General features: G+C 29.5%; 4 protein-coding genes across 17 annotated transcripts; 3 read left to right on the top strand and 1 right to left on the bottom strand.

The window, feature by feature from the left end:
• The first annotated feature begins 2,727 nt into the window (after positions 1–2,727).
• On the top strand, positions 2,728–5,858 carry LOC149891034 (uncharacterized). Of its 5 annotated transcripts, none has more exons than XR_016450881.1 (4): positions 2,729–3,281; positions 3,479–3,549; positions 3,905–5,346; positions 5,416–5,858. XR_016450881.1 is itself a non-coding variant. In XM_090082396.1 (2 exons), exon 2 carries the CDS (start codon positions 4,006–4,008, stop codon positions 5,191–5,193), a length of 1,188 nt encoding a protein of 395 aa, XP_089938522.1. In that variant the 5' UTR covers positions 2,728–3,549; positions 3,905–4,005; the 3' UTR covers positions 5,194–5,858. The 5 variants fall into 5 exon arrangements, 1 of the variants encoding a protein (XP_089938522.1); XR_016450882.1 differs by having other exon boundaries at positions 2,729–3,204; XR_016450883.1 differs by having other exon boundaries at positions 2,755–2,789.
• A 236-nt stretch (positions 5,859–6,094) lies between these two features.
• On the top strand, positions 6,095–11,898 carry LOC149891035 (uncharacterized). 6 transcript variants are annotated; one of them, XR_016450884.1, is made up of 4 exons: positions 6,095–8,150; positions 10,273–10,360; positions 10,440–10,541; positions 11,382–11,605. XR_016450884.1 is itself a non-coding variant. In XM_090082397.1 (4 exons), the coding sequence occupies exons 1-4, from the start codon at positions 8,811–8,813 to the stop codon at positions 11,462–11,464; spliced, it is 330 nt and encodes a 109-aa protein (XP_089938523.1). In that variant the 5' UTR covers positions 8,587–8,810; the 3' UTR covers positions 11,465–11,894. The 6 variants fall into 6 exon arrangements, 1 of the variants encoding a protein (XP_089938523.1); XR_016450886.1 differs by lacking the exon at positions 6,095–8,150 and adding an exon at positions 8,587–8,909 and having other exon boundaries at positions 10,273–10,332; positions 11,382–11,898; XR_016450885.1 differs by lacking the exon at positions 6,095–8,150 and adding an exon at positions 8,587–8,909 and having other exon boundaries at positions 11,382–11,888.
• Positions 11,899–13,973: 2,075 nt separating this feature from the next.
• On the top strand, positions 13,974–23,384 carry LOC145180236 (DDB1- and CUL4-associated factor 6-like). 5 transcript variants are annotated; one of them, XR_016450834.1, is made up of 11 exons: positions 13,974–14,391; positions 17,141–17,239; positions 17,932–18,045; positions 18,189–18,433; positions 18,586–19,097; positions 19,537–19,622; positions 19,753–19,909; positions 20,019–20,104; positions 21,010–22,614; positions 22,997–23,096; positions 23,197–23,384. XR_016450834.1 is itself a non-coding variant. In XM_090082282.1 (10 exons), exons 1-10 carry the CDS (start codon positions 14,053–14,055, stop codon positions 23,241–23,243), a joined length of 1,785 nt encoding a protein of 594 aa, XP_089938408.1. In that variant the 5' UTR covers positions 13,974–14,052; the 3' UTR covers positions 23,244–23,384. The 5 variants fall into 5 exon arrangements, 3 of the variants coding, with proteins under 3 accessions (XP_089938408.1, XP_089938409.1, XP_089938410.1); XR_016450835.1 differs by lacking the exon at positions 21,010–22,614 and having other exon boundaries at positions 19,749–19,909; XM_090082282.1 differs by lacking the exon at positions 21,010–22,614.
• Positions 21,682–22,630, bottom strand: LOC145180238 (pinopsin-like). The gene has a single exon (XM_080055096.2). It carries the CDS (start codon positions 22,606–22,608, stop codon positions 21,682–21,684), a length of 927 nt encoding a protein of 308 aa, XP_079911222.2. The 5' UTR covers positions 22,609–22,630.
• Positions 23,385–23,546: the final 162 nt, after the last annotated feature.

Raw genomic sequence — 23,546 nt, forward strand, 5'->3', positions numbered from 1 at the left:
CTTATTCTCCGTTGCAATATGCGCTTCAAAAGTAGTAGAGACTACTTTAAAAGTTGTCACTTTTATCCTGAAAAAATATGTCGAAAGCGAATAGTATATACCCTCGAATAGTAAAGTTGCAACTACTACAAGGTGTCCAGAAAGGTTGGGTGCAGTTTAAAGTAGTGTAAGCTAAAAGTGAAAAACGTGCAAAGAAGTTTTTGTGTTCATTTTTAACCTAAGGTTATAAAATTATGTTATCTAAATGGCATCCGTTTTTTTTTTTTTTTGCCACATTTCTAATTTTGAGAGAAGATTTCTTAATACACATTGACACAGAGCCACAGATAATGAAATCATTTTGCTGTCATATTCTGCTTTGATTGAGTTAATTTCCTCAGCTTTTTTTGTAACCTCTTTGAAAAATATCCATAAGAAATAGTCCAAAGGACTCAGATCGGGACTGAATGGTGGCTTATTAACATGATCTCTTCGAAATTATCTCGCAGTATCGCTCTATATTCACAGTCAGTGCTCGATCTCTACAATTTTCAAAGAAGTTAGAGCCGATCATTCTTTTGCCAGATATCGCGGCCCAAACAATAAAATTGATCAATGCAATTCTTGTTTCCTTAATTTTTTTACTGTGATTGGGTATTTCTAGGCTATGCAAAAAATATTGGAAAATTGCAAACAGCTTTACTTTTTTAAATATAACGTTTTACTATTTTGACCTAACAAGAAAATTAACGCATATGTTAACAAAAAAATTTTATTTAACACAATCGAATGATCTTTTATATGGTTTCCAAGAATGAACCACTTTATGAAGATCTCGTTGCAAACTCCAGCCAAATGTGAGTCCCACCTTCTCTGATTACACTTTTCCATTATCCGATTATCCTAATGAATTCTTTCACCTAGCTCCTAACTGAAATTTCCTAAATTTTGCAGAAATCGGTCTAAATGCGAGTGCATGAAGTGGATTTTTATGTTCATGTTGTCACTGAATAAAATGTTATCAAATTGCTGAATCATAGACGTTGAGAAATTCAATATATTAACATAGACGATCTCCTTGAATTCCTGCACAAGTGGAATTTTAAAAAACGAAGAGACAATATTAGATTTTCACTTATTGATTTTTCGATCGTTTTTTTGACTCTGACGGCACGCGGACGACCAGCATTTTCAATTGTAACGGTAGATCCCGTCGGTTTAAATATTTTAATTCATTTTTTGAATGATGTTCATAACCTGAATTAAAGCCTTGTTAAGTTCACGGTCTGTAAAAACCAGGCTTAATGTTTACAGCAGTTCATAAGAAAACCTTTTCAAGGTATGAATATACAGATATGGTAGAGCGGCTATGAAAAGTTTGAAGATCTCTTAATTTCGTCAATTATCCAATTTTGAATATTTTAATGAAAATAAGGTAATAATTGGTGTTAAACGATTGGTGACAAACGTATAAAAATAAACAATTATATATAACAATTGGTGTTAAACGAATATATAACATGAGTTATATATTCGTTTAATACCAATTGTTGCAGATGGTAGAATTAAAGCAAGAGCAATGTAAAAAATTACCATCTATTGACAGTTTTGTAATGACTTAAAATTTGCTTTATAATTATTAATAAACTGTTTTAAACTAACACGTAATAAAAAGGTTAAAGCCAACCCCCTCTTTCCCAATTTTTTGTTACTTAAATCGGATTGAGCAACCCATTATGTTAATGTCTGACAATGCTGTTACAATTTAAAAGTACAAAAGGAAATTAATTGATAACATTAGTTTAGTAAACAAATCTTTCAAATTTAGGAAAGTAAATAAAATAATTTAGAAAAAGATAAAATAGTTTGAGCAATAAAAAAGTAGAAGTAACAGATTTATAAAATTGAAAAGTATAATAAAGAATTGGAAGAAATTAAACCTTTCTTGATAAAGTCTTAATAAAGTGCTAAGGAGGGGGGGGGGGGCACTACTATGTTTATTACATGGACCTATAAGAGATGGACGTGCAACCTATTGTTTTTTTTGCGAACCATGCTGATTGCTAATTGTTACAAATCTTTTGTTTAAAATAATAGAAATTAAATTATATTAAAGTCTGTCAAATTCGTCGAAAATATTTGGTCTTGCACAACGTTTTTTTTCCTCCACCTTTTTTCCCTTTATCTTCATTTTGAAACAATATTTTTCTAAAGATATTTCGCATAAACATTTGACATGTTTTAAAACTAAATTTTGTTTATTATAAATAATACAAGAAGATAAATTGCAGTTCCTACTTGTGGACAGATGAGAGAAACAGAATGAGACCAGTATTTTTTTTAAAAAAATCTATTTGTTAAAGATTAATTTTTAAATTAAGTTTCTAAACATAGCTACTAATAGTGAAAGAAAATATATTTTTATAAAAAAATAAGAATAAAATAATCCAGAAAATACCCAGACAGCCTACGACACTGGGCCAGAATTCCGGCGAATCATCACCCGCCGTGACTACTCGATTAGTAACGGGCCAGTACTGGCCCGAGTCTGGCATGTTTCTGGCGAGTAGTCGTACGCCATTACGATAGCATTTGTTATTGGGCCAAAACTGGCTCGATTGTGGCTTCTACAGAGTCTGGCCGAATGTCGTTTTGCCATAACCGTTGTTGCGTTAAAAAAGTTAGTCGTTAAAAGTTTATTAAATGTGAAATCTGCGCATGCGCGAAGTAATTACAACTTTTTTAACGCCTTACGGCGTTAAAAAAGTTTGCTCGTTAAAAAAGTATTCAAAATGGTACCGCCAACTGGGGTAACTTTGGTCAATTGTTGATTTTTTTTTAAATTCCTAAAATTTAACAAAGATAACATGTTTTAATTTTGTTAGAGATACCAACAATATATATCGACTATTATATCAACAATTTTGGTATATCAACAGTTTTTGTGAATATAGCACAGTTACTTCGTAGACTACATTGAGTTTATTTTGGCATTTTTTGACACTTCTGATACATTTATTGAACCATTTGAATTCTTAGCCGGTGAAAATACCGAGAAATATAGGCGAAAGCGTGGTTCAAGAACATATGCAACTTCATACAGTCAAGAAACGTTGTCCAATGCTATGAAAGAATGTTTAACTGGAAGAATGAGCGTGAGAAAGGCTAGTCGAAAGTTCGGAATATACGCTTCCCATTGGCTTCAACCGCTGCACAGTGGGCCAGGTGGTAGACAAAACCTCAAAAAAAAAAATTCGAAATACTTCCAACTACTTAGTATATTATGTATATAAGAGCATAATGTATGGTTTAAAACATTATTTGTACTTTGATAGTACATCATAAATGTACAATTATCATTTACAATTGAATATATTTAGAAATTCATTTATTAATTTTTATAATAGATATATCACCTACAACTATGACAACGAATAACCTTTAAATTATTTAACATATGCGAAATTAATTGACACATTATTAAAATTTAATTTTATAGCTTTACGAAAAATACCACAACAACTTCCAAGGTCTTGTATTAAACTCACAGTTTCATTTTGAAATATAAAGGTAAGATTCTTATTTATAATATTAAAATATTATATCAAAAGTGGCGCATATAGTTTAGAACCTGCTGGAACAGCTTATTAATGTTAAAATAAGTTAATAGAATATATGTACAGCCTGTTGGTGGTGTTTAATTCGGCTCTTAGCTGCCCCTTTAAGTTTGGTAAACATTTAAAAAAAGATATTTTCGTAAAATGCTATTCGCAACAAACCTATTTTTTTGGTTTTAGTTAATAATAGGTGCTGTGCTTATTATACTGGCCTAATTAAATGTAGCTGAAATGAAAATAATGGCCATATTCATGTTATATTAGTTTATAGTGGTTGCACTAATAATGTTAAAATCATTTTTTTGTAGTTGATAAGAAGATAAGTGATGTTCATAAACGTATATGGCATGACCAACTAAAGCCTAGTGATAAATCATTCTCTTTGTCTGTAGAAGCTATTCTAGTCTCTATGAATTTGGGATCTACTGGATGTGCTGCGTTTTTAAAAGTATATCAAAAGAAATGGAAGGATGCAAACCGGGGAAATATAAAGTTTGAGAGTAAAAATAAAAATTGGTTGGCTCAGGACTTTAAATCTACATACAGTAATAATATATCTGAGTCTGATAATTCTAGTCAATCACATAATATTGGTGGAAGACCAAGTTGTTCCTTTGAAGATGCATCTGACAAAACCAAAAGAAGAAGACTCAATGATGTTATAAATAATTTTACTACTGATGAGTTGCTCCACTCAGCAAGGCTTAAATTAAGAAAAGAGTTCAATTATGAGGCTGCCAAGCAAGTTGCTGAGATATCAGAACCTTCTAATCAATTTAAAAAGTATACACCTGATGAAGGTCTGGCATTAATTATAGATGGTGGCATATCAAAATCAACTTACCAACTTATCAGAAATGGAGCTGAAGAACGTGATTGCCATATATATCCTTCATACAACAGCATAAGATTGTCTAAAGCTAACTGCTATCCAGAGAACATCTTTGTTGATGATTATTCAGCACAAGTACCACTACAAGAATTACTAAAACATACAGTAAAAAGACTCTGCGAGGTGCAAGCTCCTGTGATCAGCACAATGCTAGATGGTTTGACCCGGTTGACTTTGCGTTGCAAGGCCAGGTTTGATGGGCAAAGCGTGTACAAGCAAGTGAGTAGTGAGGAAGCTGGAGATCGTAACTTAAAAAAAGAAGAATCTCTGTTCATTACCTGCTTAGCACCACTAGAACTCAGTGGGTTCTGCAATAACAAAGAAGTACTACTATGGCGTAATGACAAGCCATCATCTACTACTTATTGTCGTCCAATAAGATTTTCTTTTCAAAAAGAAAGCAAAGCTGTTGTCCTAGAAGAAGCAAAATATTTAGAATCTGAAATAGAAAAATGTGGTATTTTAAATGTTACTTTTAGTGGAAAAGAATTGGTTATCAAAGGTGTTATTGAACTGACCATGATTGATGGCAAAATTCAAACTATTCTGTCTGATGTGACTAATTCAACTCAATGTTGCTCTGTGTGTGGTGTGTCTCCAAAAAACATGAATAACTTAGAAATTGTGCTGAAATTGGACTATGCTAGTAACTTAAGAAATATGGTCTTTCTAGCCTGCATTCCTGGATTAGGTTTTTTGAAATGATATTACATATTGGATACAAGCTGGAAACTCAAAAGTGGCAGTCTAGAGCTATAGAAGATAAGGAAAATGTTAAGCAAGTGAAGAAACGTATCCAGACAGAATTTATGAACCAAATGGGACTGGTTGTGGATTTCCCAAAAAGTGGAGAATCTGGTAAGTGAAATTACATAAATACTTGTATATGAATCATCAGGTTAACTATCACATATATGCAATTTTTAGGTACCAGTAATGATGGAAACACCACCTGACGAGCCTTTGCAGACTATCAATTAACTGCCAAAATTTTGAAAGTAGATGAAACTCTTTTATTTTTACATCATTCTAGTCACTTTAGCATCTGGATTTGAAATTGATACTGTCAAGTTTAAAGAGTTTTGTATTACTGCTCTTAAACTTTACATATCTAAGTATTCCTGGTATTACATGTCACAATCAGTACACAAAATTTTAGTTCATGGCCATGCCATTATTGCTAGACAGTACTTGCCAATTGGACTGATGTCAGAGAAAGCACAAAAAGCCCGCAACAAGTATTTTAAAAAGTTTAGGGAAGATTTCAGTAGAAAGACTTCTAGAATAGACACAAATCGCGACCTGGTTAACAGACTACTTGTATCTAGTGATCCTGTCATAACATCATTAAGAAAAGGTCATAACAAAAATAGTAAGAGTTTTAAAAAAATCCCCAGTGAAGTTCTGGCTTTGCTGAGGGAATCAGCTCCACCTTCTTCTTATTCTTTGTAGCTAAACACAATTTGTTAATTGATTTTTGAAAAGAAGTTTGATTTTAAAAAAAATTTTTACTAAGCCTATTATTTGTAATTTTGTTATTAAAAATTAAAATATTCTTGATAAAAATAAATATTATTTCATATGTAGTGATTATTTATATATCTAAATGGATTTGGGGAGCAATTGGATAATAATTAGGTTTTGTCCACCATATCCTATATATCTGGCCCACTGTGCGCTGGACGTTGCTGTTTTCCGTCCGCTAAAGATAGAAACGCGCATCAAAGAATCAATACCAAAAAATCAGTTCCTCGGTCTTCTTGCTCTACTACAACGTCAATTGAAAAGCGATAATTTAAGATCTGACTTCAAGGCTAGTGGAATATTTCCCTTCGATAAAGAAATGGTCATAAAGCGTTTGCCACAGGTTAACAAAGACATTGGAGGAGGTACCGGTAGTACTGTTAAGGAAGTATTCAATGAAGATATAGCAGGTCTATTAGTGAAATATTGTGGACAGGATGGGAAAACAAATTGCACCAGAGGAAAAAAGATCACACCTGGCAAAGCGATAACACTGCAAGATCTGGTGAATAACACAACTCCTACCACATCAAAGAATAACAATAACACTAAGAATAACAATAACACCAAGAATAACAGTAACACCAAGAATAACAAGAAAAGGGCAAGAGTTGAACAAGTGTCATCATCCTCAGATGACAATAATGACCTACTAGAAAATGACTTTTAATGACTTTTGCACAATAACAGGGAGCTTGCAAATTTTTTGTCCATTTAAATGTTTTTTTCATGTTTCTCTAAGTGTTTAAAGACTGATGATTTTTTAAAACTCCAAAAAGTGACCAATGTTACCCCATTGCAGGGGTATTATTGATCAAACATGATAAAAACCTGGGGTAACATTGGCCACTTTTCTGCGTTTAAAAATAAATATTTGTAATAAAAAAATTAAAAAAATAAATATAGAGGCCTATAGCCAAGACCTATAATGTTGTTACCACAAGAGAAAACTGTAAAAAATTAATAAGATTCAGAGATGTTTAAGTAAAACTGCTAAAAATTAACCAAAGTTACCCCGGCTGACGATACTCTTTATTTGCAAAACCCTCAAATCCACAACAGAATATGCTTTGAAATTTTGATTAAGGCATTGGGAGGCATTTTTTTATTATTTTTGAGCAAAAGCTCTAAAAGAAAGTTTCAATTATTTTTTCCAAATTTTTTTTCCCCGTAATTTTCTAATTCTACAAAGTTATACAATTTTCATGACATTTTTTTTTCATTTGACCTCCTCATAGTATCAAAGCTTTTAAACTCCTAAATAAATTATATTTCATGAAAAAATTGAACATAGATACTCCTAAAAGAATTATACTATACTAATTACAATAATATATACAAAATGAAATATTTTTAATTTCTCATATTATAGTTCAGAAATATTAACATTTCACCATGAGCTCCTGTTAAGCTATTTCTCTTTGCAGTATATACATTTCCACCAATACAAAAAGTCTTTCACTCTCCACAGAAGATGGTGGGCAGCTTAAATATTTTAAAGCAAGCTTTGCTAATAGTCGCATTTTGGTTTTCTATGATTTCCACCACAACAAAAGATTGCTTTCTTTATCAATAAGGTCTTCATTTGAGTAGAGTTGAATTTTGTTTAATAAAGTTTCATTTGAAATTAAAGTTTGTGGTTGACTGATTTATTTAGAATTAAATCCTACAAGTTCTTCGAAGCAACAGTCAAAACCCATTTCTACTATATCTTTGTATTCATTTAGTACTGTACCATTATTTTCATATTCTGAGTCAATATTTTCAATGTCACAAGCTGCAGACCGATCATTTTCAGTAACTTTGATGTTTTTTATATTTTTATGGGTTTTAATAAGTTGAATGGTTATGTTCTCAATACTTGTTTTGGCAGCTGAAAAGGTGTTTTCATTTTTGAACATGTTAAATTTAATTCTGGCATCAAGAAACTATTCTCCATTGAATTAGTTTTCATCAATTAAAGCTTTATTAATGAAATGTTTCAAAAACTGTATCTGTGGTATAATATTTGAGACAATAGAATTTCTTTCACTCAAGCGAACTCTTGTTTTGTGGAAATCTTTTAGCAAAACACATAACATTCATGCAAGATTGATTTAACAATAAACAGAAATGGTCAAAGAAAAGGCTATTTAAAGGTTAGAAGATTAAGTTTTAATCACAATAGCTGTAAGATAATCAAGTTTTTAAATAGAAAACTTTTTTATATTATTTATATTTATATATATGTTTGTGTGTGTGAATATATGTATATATGTGTGTGTGTGTGTGTGTATTTATTCACACACAAATATATATATATATATATATATATATATATATATATATATATATATATATATATATATATATATATATATATATATATATATATATATACATTGTTATTATCTTTTATTTGATGTTCTTATGCTATTATTTTGTTATTATCTTTATATATATATATATATATATATATATATATATATATATATATATATATATATATATATATATATATATATATATATATATATATATATATATATATATATATATATATATATATATATATATATATATATATAAGATGATAACAAAATAATAGCATGACAACAACAAAGAATTTACTGATAGTAACAGTATATATGTTGTTATTATCTTTTTTGTTGTTGTTATTTTTGCTGTTACTAATTATCTTTGTTTTTATTATTATATGCTCCTTTATTATAACTTGTCATAAAAATAATCTTTTCTAACTTAAGTTAGTTTTAAACTCATTTTAAGTGATCTTGGTTGTAATACATTATATTTATGAAATGACTTTGTCAATCATAAATTTTCTCATTTTAGCAATTCAATATAAGAGTGAACCATCCAAATTAAATCTTTACATATTTTTCTATTTTAACTTCTGGGTAATGTATTGTTCTTGTTACATATATAGTTAGAGTTATTTTAAAATGCTTGCAGCAATTGTTTAATGAAGATATCAATTGTGAAATACTTAATCCACAGAACTCCTTCCATAAGAAAACTGTTACCCCTTCATACATATCTACAAAAGACAGTTTTCCTGCTATAAGTGAAAAAGTTGTAGATAATAATGACTCAGTTTTTGGAACTGTTGTTAATATATTTTCAGATAACAATGTTAATGTTGAAACTGAACTTGATCATATTTAAAATCTTAGTAATGATAATGATGATGAAACATTTTCATCAGATTTGACTACCCTATTAGCTGATTAGGTTGTTCAGTTTAGTGTTAATCTGACTGCTTTGTCATCTTTACTGTGTATTCTCTGTCTAATTCATCCTGATTTGCCTATTTAAAAAACTCAACGCAATTTTATAGTTGCATATCGAGCAGGTGGTGATTATTTTTGTTTTGGTTCAGCAATTAGTTTAACAAATATTAAATCATGTTTATGATAAAATTGCAAAATTTTTAGCTCCTTATGGGCATATAATATCAATGGTTTATCTTTGTTTAAAAGTAGCAAAATATCATTTTTGCCAGTTCTGTGTCTTTTGCAAGGTTTTAATTTTAAAAAACCTGTGTGATTCAAGTCTGTTAAGAATCACATTTAGTATCACACTTAGATAAAGTTAAACACATTGCAATTTTAGATGACAGAATTCTCAAGTGTGTATTCAACAAGTTGATGATGGTTTTGTTGTTTCACCCTTTTTTCACTTGTTATAATTTAATTTGTTGAAATCTGTACTAAGTCTTTTTTCTTCTATTATTGCTAACAAAATTAATATGCTTATTTCATACATAGTTTTATATGAGGTAGTAATTGAAATATTTAACTTATTTAGGTTAATTTTACTTGTGTCTTAAGTAATTTTCTTTCCTAATAATAACAATTTTATAACAACATTGTCTATATTTATGCATTCAATAGCTGCTGATTGGAGGAATTACATTTGGTAAATGTAATTGGCATAGAAATGATTCCCATAAATGTTTAATAAATTGTATTTGATTTCGTATTTCGTATTTTTGCATTAGATTTTTGAGATACTATTGGTATTTTTAGTATATACATGTACACAACAATGTAGTCATGCATTTAAGTTAAAGGTTGTAATTTATAATTTTTAAGGTTGTAATTTATTGATACTTGTATTACATTCATTAAATTATTTTGTCAATGGTAACTCTCCTCATTTTTGGAATGCACTATAAATATATGTGTATATATATGTATGTATATGCATTAACCTATTGTTAAAATAAACAGTTTCATTAATTATTTTTTTAAATTTTAGTTTTTAGGGTCTTCATTGACATTCAATCGATGTTCATCTGTTAGACGGAATCTTGCCAAAGTGAGTGAAGGAACACTTGATTGCACTGGTTAGTAGTAATATGCTTAGAATTTATACTTTCAATTATTTTAAGTAATATTTGTAAATGTTTATTTTTATTTTACTAGAATTTTAATAATGAAATTTCTAAGAGATCCTGATTTTTACAGCTGTTAAAAAAGAGCTGGTTATTTCAGTGGAAAACTTGAAGAAAAAAAAGATTTTATTGGGTAAGAAGAAATCTTTGTTTTTATTTAAAATATGTGTGTGTGTGTGTGTGTGTGTGTGTGTGTGTGTGTGTGTGTGTGTGTGTGTGTGTGTGTGTGTGTGTGTGTGTGTGTGTGTGTGTGTGTGTGTGTGTGTGTGTGTGTGTGTGTGTGTGTGTGTGTGTGTGTGTGTGTGTGTGTGTGTGTGTGTGTGTGTGTGTGTGTGTGTGTGTGTGTGTGTGTGTGTGTGTGTGTGTGTGTGTGTGTGTGTGTGTGTGTGTGTGTGTGTGTGTGTGTGTGTGTGTGTGTGTGTGTGTGTGTGTGTGTGTGTGTGTGTGTGTGTGTGTGTGTGTGTGTGTGTGTGTGTGTGTGTGTGTGTGTGTGTGTGTGTGTGTGTGTGTGTGTGTGTGTGTGTGTGTGTGTGTGTGTGTGTGTGTGTGTGTGTGTGTGTGTGTGTGTGTGTGTGTGTGTGTGTGTGTGTGTGTGTGTGTGTGTGTGTGTGTGTGTGTGTGTGTGTGTGTGTGTGTGTGTGTGTGTGTGTGTGTGTGTGTGTGTGTGTGTGTGTGTGTGTGTGTGTGTGTGTGTGTGTGTGTGTGTGTGTGTGTGTGTGTGTGTGTGTGTGTGTGTGTGTGTGTGTGTGTGTGTGTGTGTGTGTGTGTGTGTGTGTGTGTGTGTGTGTGTGTGTGTGTGTGTGTGTGTGTGTGTGTGTGTGTGTGTGTGTGTGTGTGTGTGTGTGTGTGTGTGTGTGTGTGTGTGTGTGTGTGTGTGTGTGTGTGTGTGTGTGTGTGTGTGTGTGTGTGTGTGTGTGTGTGTGTGTGTGTGTGTGTGTGTTTATAATTTTGTCAAGTTAATGTTTGTATTTAGGTGCTGTAAAACTAAACCATTTAAACTCGGGAGCATCAAGCGAAGAGTTTGAGTGTTGGCTGAAGAGTATTTTCAGCTTTTAGGAGATCGAAATGGTGGACGAAAGACTTGAGAAGAACGAAAAAACTCTTTGGTTAAAATTTCAAACTATCAATAATATCTATTCTATTTAAAATTATTTTTGTCAATTTGAACTGGAATAAATATAAAAAAATATTTACTTTCGTATTTGCTTTTTGTGCGATATCACATTAGAAATGGCTAATAATAGCGTTTAAGTGAATGTATATTGGTTAAAAGTAACGGGTCAGCACTGGCATAGGATCACGGACGAATGCTGGAAAATGATCCCGGGCCAGTGCTGGCTAGCGATGCTGGGCCATTGGCCGTTTTGACATTAGGCCGTGATCAATTGCTGGCATCGCGATGCTGTCGCAAGCGGAACTGGGCCAGCATTGGGCCTCTAACGGGAGGCTTTCTGGGCAGGTCTTGACAAAAAATTTTACTTTAGCTTTTTTATATTTCGCTTTTTTTAGTCATTTTAAAATATTTCTTACAGGTCTATTTTACTATTGACGGAACTTTGTTTACACGAAAAAAGTTCCCAAATTTTCAAATGTTTATCATGGAAAAATGATGAAAATCTGTTCGTGCCAACAACTAACTTCCTTACCTTGGTCTAATTTGTTTAGTAATTTGTCCACGCCTGAATTAGTTACTTTATCCTGAACAGTCTTATTAAACAAATGCTATAAAAGTTTAAACTAATACCACGTGATCAGAGTTTCTGTTTTAAAACTTTGGGCAGCCATTTTATTAGATTTTTTTGTTGATGGGTGAAAATTTAGAGTTTGTCGAAAACTCGCATGGCTCGCTGATTTCTGCGGCCTCTTTGATGTAAAACAAAAGGTTGTACGTCCATCTCTTGTAGGTCCATGGTTTATTAATACCTTTGAAGAGGTTTCTTAGGAATCGCCGTGAGCATTAATCTAGAAATTTACAGACCGTGAGCTGTTCGTTCAAACCCTAATGAATAAGTTTTCCTGCTCTAAAGTTATTTAATTATATTTTAATTTCTGTAACATTTTCGCAATTTTTTTTGAAATTATGAAGATAAAAAACTTTTGAGTCAGTATGAAAAACTATTATATCGATCATTCTAATTTTTAAAACGCCGAGTTTACGGACACTTTAAAATATGGCTGTGTTCTTATTAGCTGCTTACGTCATAATAATAAGAAAAGACTAACTATATATATATATATATATATATATATATATATATATATATATATATATATATATATATATATATATATATATATATATATATATATATATATAGTTAGTCTTTTCTTAATATTATGACGTAAGCAGCTAATAAGAACACAGCCATATTTTAAAGTGTCCGTAAACTCGGCGTTTTAAAAATTAGAATGATCGATATAATAGTTTTTATATATATATATATATATATATATATATATATATATATATATATATATATATATATATAATAAGAAAAGTAAAAACAAAGGTTTTTTTATTAGTCTATATCTGTAATACAATGCATTATGCATAAAAGTTTGATAAAAGGATATAGTGGATAAAACTAATTAGGCATTTAATAGCAGAGTGGTTAAACTTTTAAAATTCAACTTTAAAATCCTAGCATTGAATATAGAAAAAGATAAAAAGCAATAAAAAAAAACTTTCTTGAGTAATATCATAGGTGGTATCATAAATTTTAAAAATATTTTAAGAAAATCAATATTAAAAATATTGATTTTCTTAAAATATTTTTAAAACGTCATCTATCTTGTTTAAATTAAAATAAGATAATTTTTCTGAAAATAGTTAATGTCTTTTTAGTCAAATGATAAAAATGACAACTTAAAATTTTAAAAAATAATTATGATTTGGACTCATCATTTGTACTAAAATACTTATAGTGCCTAATCAGTTTCAAAATAGATTCTGGTTTAACTTGTTTTTTTGTTTTTTTTATTTATTTGTTTTTTTTTCAATAATACTAAGTACCATTTATCCACTTATCTTCTAAATTCCTGAGAAGCCACAAATTTAAATTATTATATAATATTCATATAATGTAGATTTACTAAATATCCTACTAAAATTTGTTGTATAATCAATCATAGGTTTTTTTAATACTGAAAATAAATTTAAGTTTAACGGATAAAAAAAAACATACTTAAACCAACAAAAACTAATAATTTCACAAATTTCAAGTTCATCACATTTCATTTCTTTATGGAAATCTTAGCCAAATATGTTTTTCTTTATAAGTCTGTCAACTTTCAAATCGTGTCACATTTTGTCAAGTTTAATGACTTTTGGAATATTTTATAAACATGTTGACTAAATAAAATGTTGCATAATATCTTAATATGTATCATTCTAACTTGGTATTAAATACTTATCAAAAAGAAATTAAAATATTTTTTTATATATACTCACATAAATTAGTCTATTTTTTCAAGTTTTACAGTTTTTTAGGTAACTTTTCTTATGTAACTACAAAACTCAAACTTTGAAAACAAAAAGGTTATTACTTGAAGAACCAAATTCTTACATATTACTAAATGCACATATATAAATCAAACTTGCTCTTTAAGGAAAATGTAATAAATATTATATTACTATACATAAAATGTTAGCGAAGCAAGGTAGCGCATTTGTCCCAAGTGTTAAACAATGCATTGTGAACCAACAGTATGGTCTCAGTTCATCACATATTTTATACCAAGCTACAAAATCAAGCCGAAATTTTATTTATCGTCTTCAGCGTTGTAAAATTTTAAATGATCACAGGGGATGTGTCAATACTTTAGCATGGAATTATTCTGGAAATCTTCTGTTGAGTGGTTCAGATGACCACCTTCTCAATATCTATGATATTTACTCTGAAAAATTGGTACATTCTATTGAATCTGGTCATAATGCAAATATTTTTAGTGCAAAGTTTTTACCTTGTACCTCAGATTTAAAGGTTAGATGTTATCATTTGTTGGTTTTTTTTGTATGCAAATTACTAGGTATTGTAACCATCTGGAAAAGCCTTAAAACAAAAAAAAACAAAAAAAAAAAAAAAAACGAAAAAAGAAAAAAAAAAAAAAAGAAAAAAGAAAAAAAAACTCTGAGTTATTGATTTATTTTCTAAATATACCAAGTATAATTAAAAAGTAGTAAGAACTGAAAGCCAGTTACAAGGAAAAATGTTTTTTTCTCCAAAAATTATTTCAAATGTGTTCGATAATGTATCCTGAATATTTCAAGTTAGTGGTGAAAGTGTGATTAAATATAAACTAAAATTTTATACTGAAAATATTGGTTAAAAATTTAGAATGTTGCCTATTTAAAAAGTTTATTAGTTGACTTTTTTCAGATTATAAATTTGTCTCTCAAATATTTTAATTTTAAAAGTAATAGTAAATATCAATTTTTCTGTAGTAAAATTTATATTTAAAAGGCAAAGATTTAATTAATTCAAAAGAATATTTTACTTATAGCTTCTGGCTAATTTTTCATTTTAGTTGGTTTCATAAGATATTTAGCACTTTTTTAAACTTTAATGAGTTTGTTTCTAAATATATATATTTTTAGCATTAGGTATATTTTTTACAATTCCCTTTGAATTTTATTAATTTTGCAGAGACAAAAATTTAAAAAAAAATCACTTTAAAGATGAACTAAATATAAATATTTTAAAATAAATAGCCTAATTGAGCTAATTTTGAAGGGTTTATTTTGAATGAACCAAATAGGGGTTATCACTCTGGCCCAGTGCTATAGTTCTGCCTTCCCAAAGCCAATTATGATATGTCAGAGAGTACTGTATGTAGAATGTAGAGGAAATATGATTGGTGCAAGCAGCTAAGGTAATGTCATTTTACATACATTTTTCTAAGACACACTTTTTGGCTGAAAATGAAATGTAAATTTTTAATTTTTAAACTTCCTTTACAATAATTTTATCAAAGCAAAAGATGTAAACAGGTTTAGTAATGCTGTATTTCAAAGGGAAAGTTTTTAGCATATTCAGATCAATGAAATGATTGATTTTAATGATAGTTGTTGAAGATAATTTTTTTAAAGATTTCTTTGATATAAGATAAATAAAAAAGATCACAAGAAACTAATGGGAAAAATCATGGGAAACTACATGAAGAAAAAACATGAAGTTTGCTAATACACTTTTTGGAATGAGAGTGACAATCTTTTGACTTTTTTAGTTGAAAAATCTTGCATTTACAGAAGACCAAAAAAAAGAAAAGATTCAGTAAGGAAAGATACCAGTAGTTTTAAGAATGCAGGAAGAAAATGGTAGCAGATGGAATTTGTAAAACTTTAGTTGAATACAGTTTTAACAGATCTCATCAAGTCTGCAACTTTCTTGTTAGTAATGAAAATCCAGAAAAAATTGTCTTAAAAAAAGACAAGAGTATGTTCACTATCAAGTGATAAACTTTTTTGTTAAATGTATTTAACTGTCCTTTTATATGGAGCTTGAAATACAATATCTGATAAAGTCATATTTGAAGCTCCTTATATTCATATCAACCAAGAAAAACAAAATATATACATATCAATCAGTAAGATTGTAAAAAGTAAGATTAAATTGGGTAAATAAGTTCCAAGAAAAGTGTTAAAACATGAGACAAAAGCCTCCACTCTAATAGAAAACTGATGGCCTACATTAAATAAGTAATGAAACAGAAATATGCACAAGAGAAAATTGTTATTTCTGTTATAAAGAATTCACTTACAGTTGGTTCTGGTATCTACCAATTTTGTTTTGAAGCAAACAGTTTATAGAATTTGCTCTGGATAATTACAAAAACCTTCTATCTCAATGTAAATTTAAAAGTTGAAAAGTTTTAAAATTTCTCAACCTGATTCCTCTCATTTTATGGTGGATTTAATCACTGACAAAGATTAGTCTCTGAGGAAAGTCAGTCTTGTATAAAACTGTGTTTGACTAATAAGTTTAAGATTCGGTTAAATGTGGTTTAGAATGAAGGTAATATTGAAATACTTGAATACTCCATTTAATAACCATGTATAAACTGATATCCTTGATTTACCAGATAATGAGGTTCCAAAAGTTCTTCCTCTTATGAAACTCTACCTATTAAGTGGTAACAAAAGACTTTATGATACCCTGTATAATTATTTTAGAAAATTAAACAAATATTAAAACTGGTCTTAAAGATAAATAATTCAGTCTCAACCTTAACATAATTTTAAAGGAGAATACTTTAGAAAACTGATTACAGAAAACTTGAAATTAAATTATTTTTAAAAGTCCATCTGGTAGTAATAAATACGACATAATCTTTGTATATAATTAGGAGTGAGCAGAGCTCAGAAACAATCCATTTTATACATTTTTCTATAAATCCATTTTGTACATTTTACTGTATAATCTGTTAAAAGCCTTTGTAACATAAAATTCAAAGCAGTTTTATTTCAAAAAAGAACTTTAAAGCCTCTATGTTGATATACAATATCTAATGTTAAAAGTATGAGAAAATTATATTTTCTTTTCTTTTTTCTCAAAATAGTGGAAAAGTTATAATTGTTTTCTTGTTTGATAATATAATTTTTCTATTCAAGTTTATTATTTTTATTATAAATATAAATTAAGTTTTTAAAAACAAATGTTGTATGTTTTAAAAATTAAATTACAAGTTGACAGAATTAGTAAAAAATTTTAAATAAAAACAAAATCTTTTTAGATTGTGTCTTGTTCTGGAGATGGAATGGTTTACTACAATGAATTAGGATCGATTTATGGAGAAAATGAGTTCAATTGTCATTCTGAAACTGTTTATGAGGTTTGCAATAATTTTATATCTTGTTTTAAGTATGAAAATCAAAAAAAAAAAAAAATTACTTTTAGCAGGAAATCTGGCAAAAGTTTAGAACCCATTTAAAATCTCTTTGGTTAATGTGTTTCATTGCAAAGTTAAATTTTGCAATATGGATTCTCACATGACATGCCTGAATGAAATTCTTTTCTACACTTTTTGCATTTGTCAAGGTTAGCTCTTTCACCTGCAGATGATGTAAGCTGTTCATCATCCTCAACTTTTTCTTTTTCGGCAGGGTTTTGCAATGGCAGTGAGAGTTTATGGTTGGTTTTACACTTTTTAGCTTCTTTTTCAACTGATCTAAGTTGCTTTACAAATTCTCTTTTTTTAAGACAATAACTTTTTAATTCTGAATTCTGTGATAATTTGGCCAGCAACATTTGGAATATTAGATAACCTTGATTTTTTTACATGAGAATGACTTTTTCTTTACTGAAAACTCTTCATCTCATTTTCCATTTCATTTTTCATACTCTCACGTAGTGCTTTATACTTGTCAAATCTTGAAGCTGGTATACTTGGTAAAGCAGATGCTGGCTGGTTCAGAAGATGATGGTAAGGATTGTGTTGTTAGGAATGGGCTAAAAGGATTGATGGATTAAATGTTTCTAGAATAGCTAATGCCACAATAACATTTCATGTGTATTTGCTGTTAGGTTGTGGTTATACCAGGAGATCCAAATACATTTTTAACTTGCAGTGAAGACTGCACTGTGCGAATGTTTGATTTAAGAGTAAAATCCAAGTGCAAATGTTCTGAATGTAAGGAGGTTTGTAGAAAACTTTCATTTGTTCCTATTTCATTTTAAAGGACTGTTGCAAATTTCGAATCTAAAAATTTTGTTTATTTATGTTAACCAAGTAACTAATGATTCATTTGAGCTTATGGTACATTCATACTATATTTTTGTAGGATATTTTAATTGACTGCTGCGACTTAGCTGTAACTTCAATCTGTGTAAACCCAATTGTTCCATATGAGTTTGCAATTGGTTGTAAGGACAGCCATGTGCGAATATTTGATCATAGAATGTTAGGCACTAATGAAACCAACAGAAGTATTAACAAAGGTCATTCAATGCGGGGAACTTTGTGTAATTATTGTCCTGAAGAAATGTTAAATGGAACCAATAGGCGTGTAACATGCTTAACTTACAGGTAATAAAAGCACTGTTGTGTGTTCAAAATCAGCAAAATCTCTATCATTTTTTTATATTAATAACATCTTAAACATTTTAAGATGTTTATTATGTTTTCTATCAATTTTTGTTAGATATGTTTTACAGTTTTTAAACACATCTTTTTTTTAGTGAAGATGGCAAGGAACTTCTTGTTAGTTATTGTAGTGATAATGTTTATTTATTCTCAACTAATGATAACTCTCAAAATAATAATTTCTGTAACAAAACATTTAACATTGAAGAATGCAGTGAAAATTTGACTAAAGATCACACTGTCACTCCTCCTTTTAAAAGACTGCGTCTGCGAAATGATTGGTCTGATACTGGTCCCCAAGCTCGTCCACAAGAAGATGTAGAAAATTCTGCTGAAAACCATCTTATGAATAGGATGACTGAATTACTGACAAGATGGGTTAATGAGTCATTATCAGAAGCCAATCATGAAGTGAGGACAGAGTTATGGGGTAATTTTTTTGAAGCTAATCAGGGCAGGGAGAATTCTAGAGAAAACGATAATGATGAAAGTAGCACATCTAGTAGTTTGCCTGCTTATCAGAATAAATCCAATGAAAACAATAAAGTTTATTGTTGTGAAAGTTTTGACTTAAATGCGATAGCTGATGACAGTATTTTCCATTCAAGTGAGTTTTGTTTTATTTTTGATTTATGAAAACCTTACTAGAAATATATTATGTTAATTGGGTTTTATGACACTATTTTTAGCTTTCTCTTTAAATAAAAAGCTATTGATAAGCGAAGTATTATTTTTTGTGTTTTAACAGGAGAAAACACTCATTCATATATATATATATATATACATACACATACATACATATACATACACATACACATACATACATATACATACACATACATACATACATACATACATACATACATACATACATACATACATACATACATACATACATACATACATACATACATACATACATACATACATACATACATACATACATACATACATACATACATACATACATACATACATACATACATACATACACATATACACACATATGTATACATAAATTATATACATATACATATATATTCCAGACTCTAGTATTTTAAGCAGTCGTATGCATGTAGTTCACCCTAAAACAACAATGGTGTTCAAAGGTCATCGAAACTCGAGAACAATGGTAACATTTTTCTTATAATACAATAATAAAGTTTGCTACTTATTTTGACTTCATTTTCTAAAAGTTTTTTTTAATTATGTGTGCTTTGATGAGAAAGGTAAAGACTTAAACTTAATTTATTTTGAGAAAGATAAAAGAAGCCAATTTTTGGGGTAATAACTACATACTTAGTGGAAGTGATTGTGGTAGAATTTTTATTTGGGATAAGCAAACTGGTGAATTGGTAACATTATTACAAGGTGATAGACATGTTGTCAACTGTGTTCAACCACATCCATTTGACCCTAGTAAGATATATCTCAAATTTTGTTGTTTTTTATATTGATAATATCACATGCATTTAGTAATCCTCTTTAGTAGTGGTTTAAATTTTAAAATTTTTATTGACACTTCTAGTACTGGCAACTAGTGGGATTGACCATGATATAAAAATCTGGGCACCACTTGCTTCTGAGCCTATCATTTTAAATGATATGAATGAGGTAAGATACTGAGCTTCCAAAACCATAGTGGATACTTTGTAGATTTAAATACAAAAAGTAATTGATTTCGATCCACCATAAGTAAACACTTTTAAAATGAAAACACATTCTTTTTGTAATGTAAGATTAATGCTGTATGAACTTTTTGTATCATAGTATAAAACGTCCTGGACGTTTAACAGTTGTTTACGAAAGGCGCTTGTTAAAAAAATTATTTCTTTGCCGAACTCTTTTTTATTAATTTCAAAAATATTTACAAAAAACCATAAATATCGTCATGCAAAAATCTGTGAGCGACTTGTAACATTGAACTTAATACTTAGTAGAATCAATAAAATCGATTGACCTGTGGAATCCACTATTGATAAGTGTCTTAATATTTTCCCGAGCTGTAAATAAATTGTATTTGTTGATTTTCGACCTACCAACTGACGATCCAAATATTCCCACAAGTGAAAAGTATGGCAGTTTTTTTTTTTTTTTTTTTGTTTTTTTTTTTTAGTTTTTAAAAGAAAAAAAAAGAAAGTTTTATGGGTTCGTTTTTTGTTTTCTAAGTTCATAAACTTTAAACACACGACTGTTACAGGGAAATTCTCATTTCGCACAGAATTCTTTAAAATACTTTTATAAATATATTGGTTTTTACCCTTCGAATTTTTTGTTTGAGGCAGATTTAACTTTAAATTTATTTAGAAAAAAAAAAGTTTTAAAAATTTTTAATGGGTTCCATTCACCAATTTTTTCTTTTGAAATTTCTTAGACCATTTCCTTTTTCACTATTTTTTTTTGTTTTGTCAGTTTCATCTTTAAATTAGTTGTATATTTCTTATTAGTTTATTCATAAAATTATTTTTAAGCTCTCAGTTTTCAATTCATTAAGCTTTTTTATGAACAAATTGAACTAGGAAGAAAAGCAGGTTGACTGCACTAGTTATCAGGTGTGGTACAACAACTATCGGCTGGCTTCCTGCTGGTATAGATGGATAAAATGTTTCATAAATTTTATCATGTTGCAGAAATCTTAACTACCCAAAATGTGTGCTACCACTTTGGTGAAAAACATCAATGCGAAAGAAATGTTTCATTACTCAGACGATGAAAGATTTATATGTAGAGGTAAATAGTGTTTGCAGAAAGACTTTAAATCAACCATTAAACCCTGAAAATTTGGTAGCAGAAAATAGAAGATAAGCAGTTTTTGCAACGAGAGCTAGCATCTATTAACAAAAAGAACAATGAGAGAAACAACAAGAACGTTTGATATAGCCAAGTTGCATGTTCGGAAACATGATGCTGATAATTTGGAAACATGACGCTGATATATGGTCTTTTATACAAAGTCACCGAATGTATTTTCAAGGTGATTTTTTTGGAATTAAAAAGACAACACTTTAATCTTATTTGAAATCTCTATTTATGTGTCTGCCGACGCCGCACCATTTAATATCTCTAGTATGTTAATGTCTGCAAAGTTGTAATAATGATTTGTGTTATTTGTTTCAAGTATTGAGCATTTGAGTTCTTTTCTGGTCTCTAGTCATCAATAAGAAAAACATAGCTTGTAAAAATACCTTGTTTTAAAAATGAGTGTTTTGTGTTCTGATTTTGCTAATAGAGAGTACAAATGTCGATCGACTTTTTAAGTATTCATTTCTTAACATCTTTATCACATCTCTCCGCCAATAAATAATGATTGGATTAAATACAGCGGATAATTTTGCAAATATGGAGCATGTGTGGTGCAGATGAATTGGAATTCGAACGCTCGTGTATGCAGATAAAAGACTGATAATTGTGTATGGTGTCCAGCAAGTGATGAATGAGAAAGACATCAGCGTCAGTGATAGCTTCGCTTTATTTTCTCTTGATTTATAAATTTGAATCTCTGCGTTTCTCATGCCAACTATTTGTGATAAAAGCTGAAATTTTTTATGTATGCAAATAGCCATTATTAAAGATGAAATCAATATCATAATTGTCGGAGTAACAAAGCAAAATAGTATGAGCAAAATGACGTATCTCTTCTCAGAACTCGAAGTTGCTATCCATTTAATGGAACAGCAAGTACGCGTCACATCCACGGTATACGAAGAAATACCAATTAAAGGTAAAACTGACCAAAAAAATCCATACACCCACGCCATTGCTGGAATATATCTAAAGAAGGCCTTACAACTTGCATTATTGGTCAAAAACGGCGAGTTTACTAAAAGAAGTCTTGTGAAAGCTATTGACGCTAACAACGATATCGATGCCAAACCAGGAAAGATAATGAAAAAGCCAGAGATTTTGCACAATGTCGTAGGAATTTCTAAATTATCACTCAAGAAGATCGATGAGGTAAACCCTAACAAACTTTTGACTAAGTCACTGAAAGCCAAATTTATACATAAAATAATATAGTTGCTCTTGTGCCTTCTCTTGCAAAGAAAAAACAACGCGTGAAGGTTAAGCGAAGCAGCAAGAAAAGCAACAAAAAATAATGCAACTTTGCTAACGTTCATTTGAAGGTCAAAGAAAATTTTTAAAAATCTCTAATTTCAATATATTTTAACAATAAAATGAGAAAAATGCCAGAATTTTTTTTGTTTTGACCTTGATTAGGTTTTATGTAAAATATTTTCTAGTTTCAAATAATAGTTTTGGATCTTACTGAGTCTTTATGAAAATAAGTCTCCAGTTTTCGTCATGTTGCTATTATATACTGCAGTATTTCAAAGAGTTTTTTGTTCTTTTGTTTTCGCTCAATATTTTCTTCTTTCAAAACATTGGAATAAATTTATAACAAATAGAGTTTTTCCAATTCAAAATATTTAATATATCATTAATTCAAAATTTCTAATACGCAGTTTCTGATGCAACTGTCTTTATCGTGTCAAAAACACTTTTTAGATAATTGCGCGTAACCAACGCATGATCGAGGAAACGCGAGACACCGTTACTATACCCGCCTCATTTGTTTTGCGGATGCTGGCTTCGTTAAGAAATAGAAGTGAGTTGTGTTTTCTCATTTTTTTTACTGCTCATAAAACAAATTTAAACTTTTGAATCTTATCTTAAAACATGCAGTGTTTTTTTTTTGTTTTTTTTAGGTAGCCAAAGAACGCGAGACATAAATGAAAACAACAGCGAGCCCTAGGTTTTTTAGCCACAATAAGCACACATATTTAGATTGTATATAATTGATTTTTATTTGCCTTTTTTTTTTTTACTGTATTTAATATAAAGACGGTGATGATAATTCTTTTCATAAATTTTTTTTTGACCAATCACAAGAAAGCAATCTTAGGATTTTTCTTTTATTGTTCTCTATAAAAAAAAAAACTGAAAGTCACTTCGTCCGTATTCATATTAGCATTGAACACAAAGTAATTTTATATTTATTTTATTTGAATAGTAAAAGAGAAAAAAAGAAATGTTCTAATATTTTGTGTTAGGTAAA

The sequence above is a fragment of the Hydra viridissima genome, unplaced genomic scaffold (assembly GCF_058129835.1).
Source record: "Hydra viridissima isolate aposymbiotic clone 2 unplaced genomic scaffold, HvirCarnegie_v1 scaffold_3, whole genome shotgun sequence".
NCBI classification, from domain to species: domain Eukaryota; kingdom Metazoa; phylum Cnidaria; class Hydrozoa; order Anthoathecata; family Hydridae; genus Hydra; species Hydra viridissima.

What these genes read in the sequence shown, in the direction of transcription:
- LOC149891034 (XM_090082396.1), top strand. Translation starts at nt 4,006, where the DNA reads ATGAATTTGGGATCTACTGGATGTGCTGCGTTTTTAAAAGTATATCAA.
- LOC149891035 (XM_090082397.1), top strand. Translation starts at nt 8,811, where the DNA reads ATGACTTTGTCAATCATAAATTTTCTCATTTTAGCAATTCAATATAAG. An exon ending in TTTTCTATTTTAACTTCTGG is followed by an intron (nt 8,910 to 10,272) that starts GTAATGTATTGT and finishes TTTAAATTTTAG; the next exon opens with TTTTTAGGGTCTTCATTGAC. An exon ending in AGGAACACTTGATTGCACTG is followed by an intron (nt 10,361 to 10,481) that starts GTTAGTAGTAAT and finishes TGATTTTTACAG; the next exon opens with CTGTTAAAAAAGAGCTGGTT.
- LOC145180236 (XM_090082282.1), top strand. Translation starts at nt 14,053, where the DNA reads ATGTTAGCGAAGCAAGGTAGCGCATTTGTCCCAAGTGTTAAACAATGC. An exon ending in ATCGAAACTCGAGAACAATG is followed by an intron (nt 19,623 to 19,752) that starts GTAACATTTTTC and finishes ATTTTGAGAAAG; the next exon opens with ATAAAAGAAGCCAATTTTTG. An exon ending in GGCTTCGTTAAGAAATAGAA is followed by an intron (nt 23,097 to 23,196) that starts GTGAGTTGTGTT and finishes TGTTTTTTTTAG; the next exon opens with GTAGCCAAAGAACGCGAGAC.
- LOC145180238 (XM_080055096.2), bottom strand. Translation starts at nt 22,608, where the DNA reads ATGAACGTTAGCAAAGTTGCATTATTTTTTGTTGCTTTTCTTGCTGCT.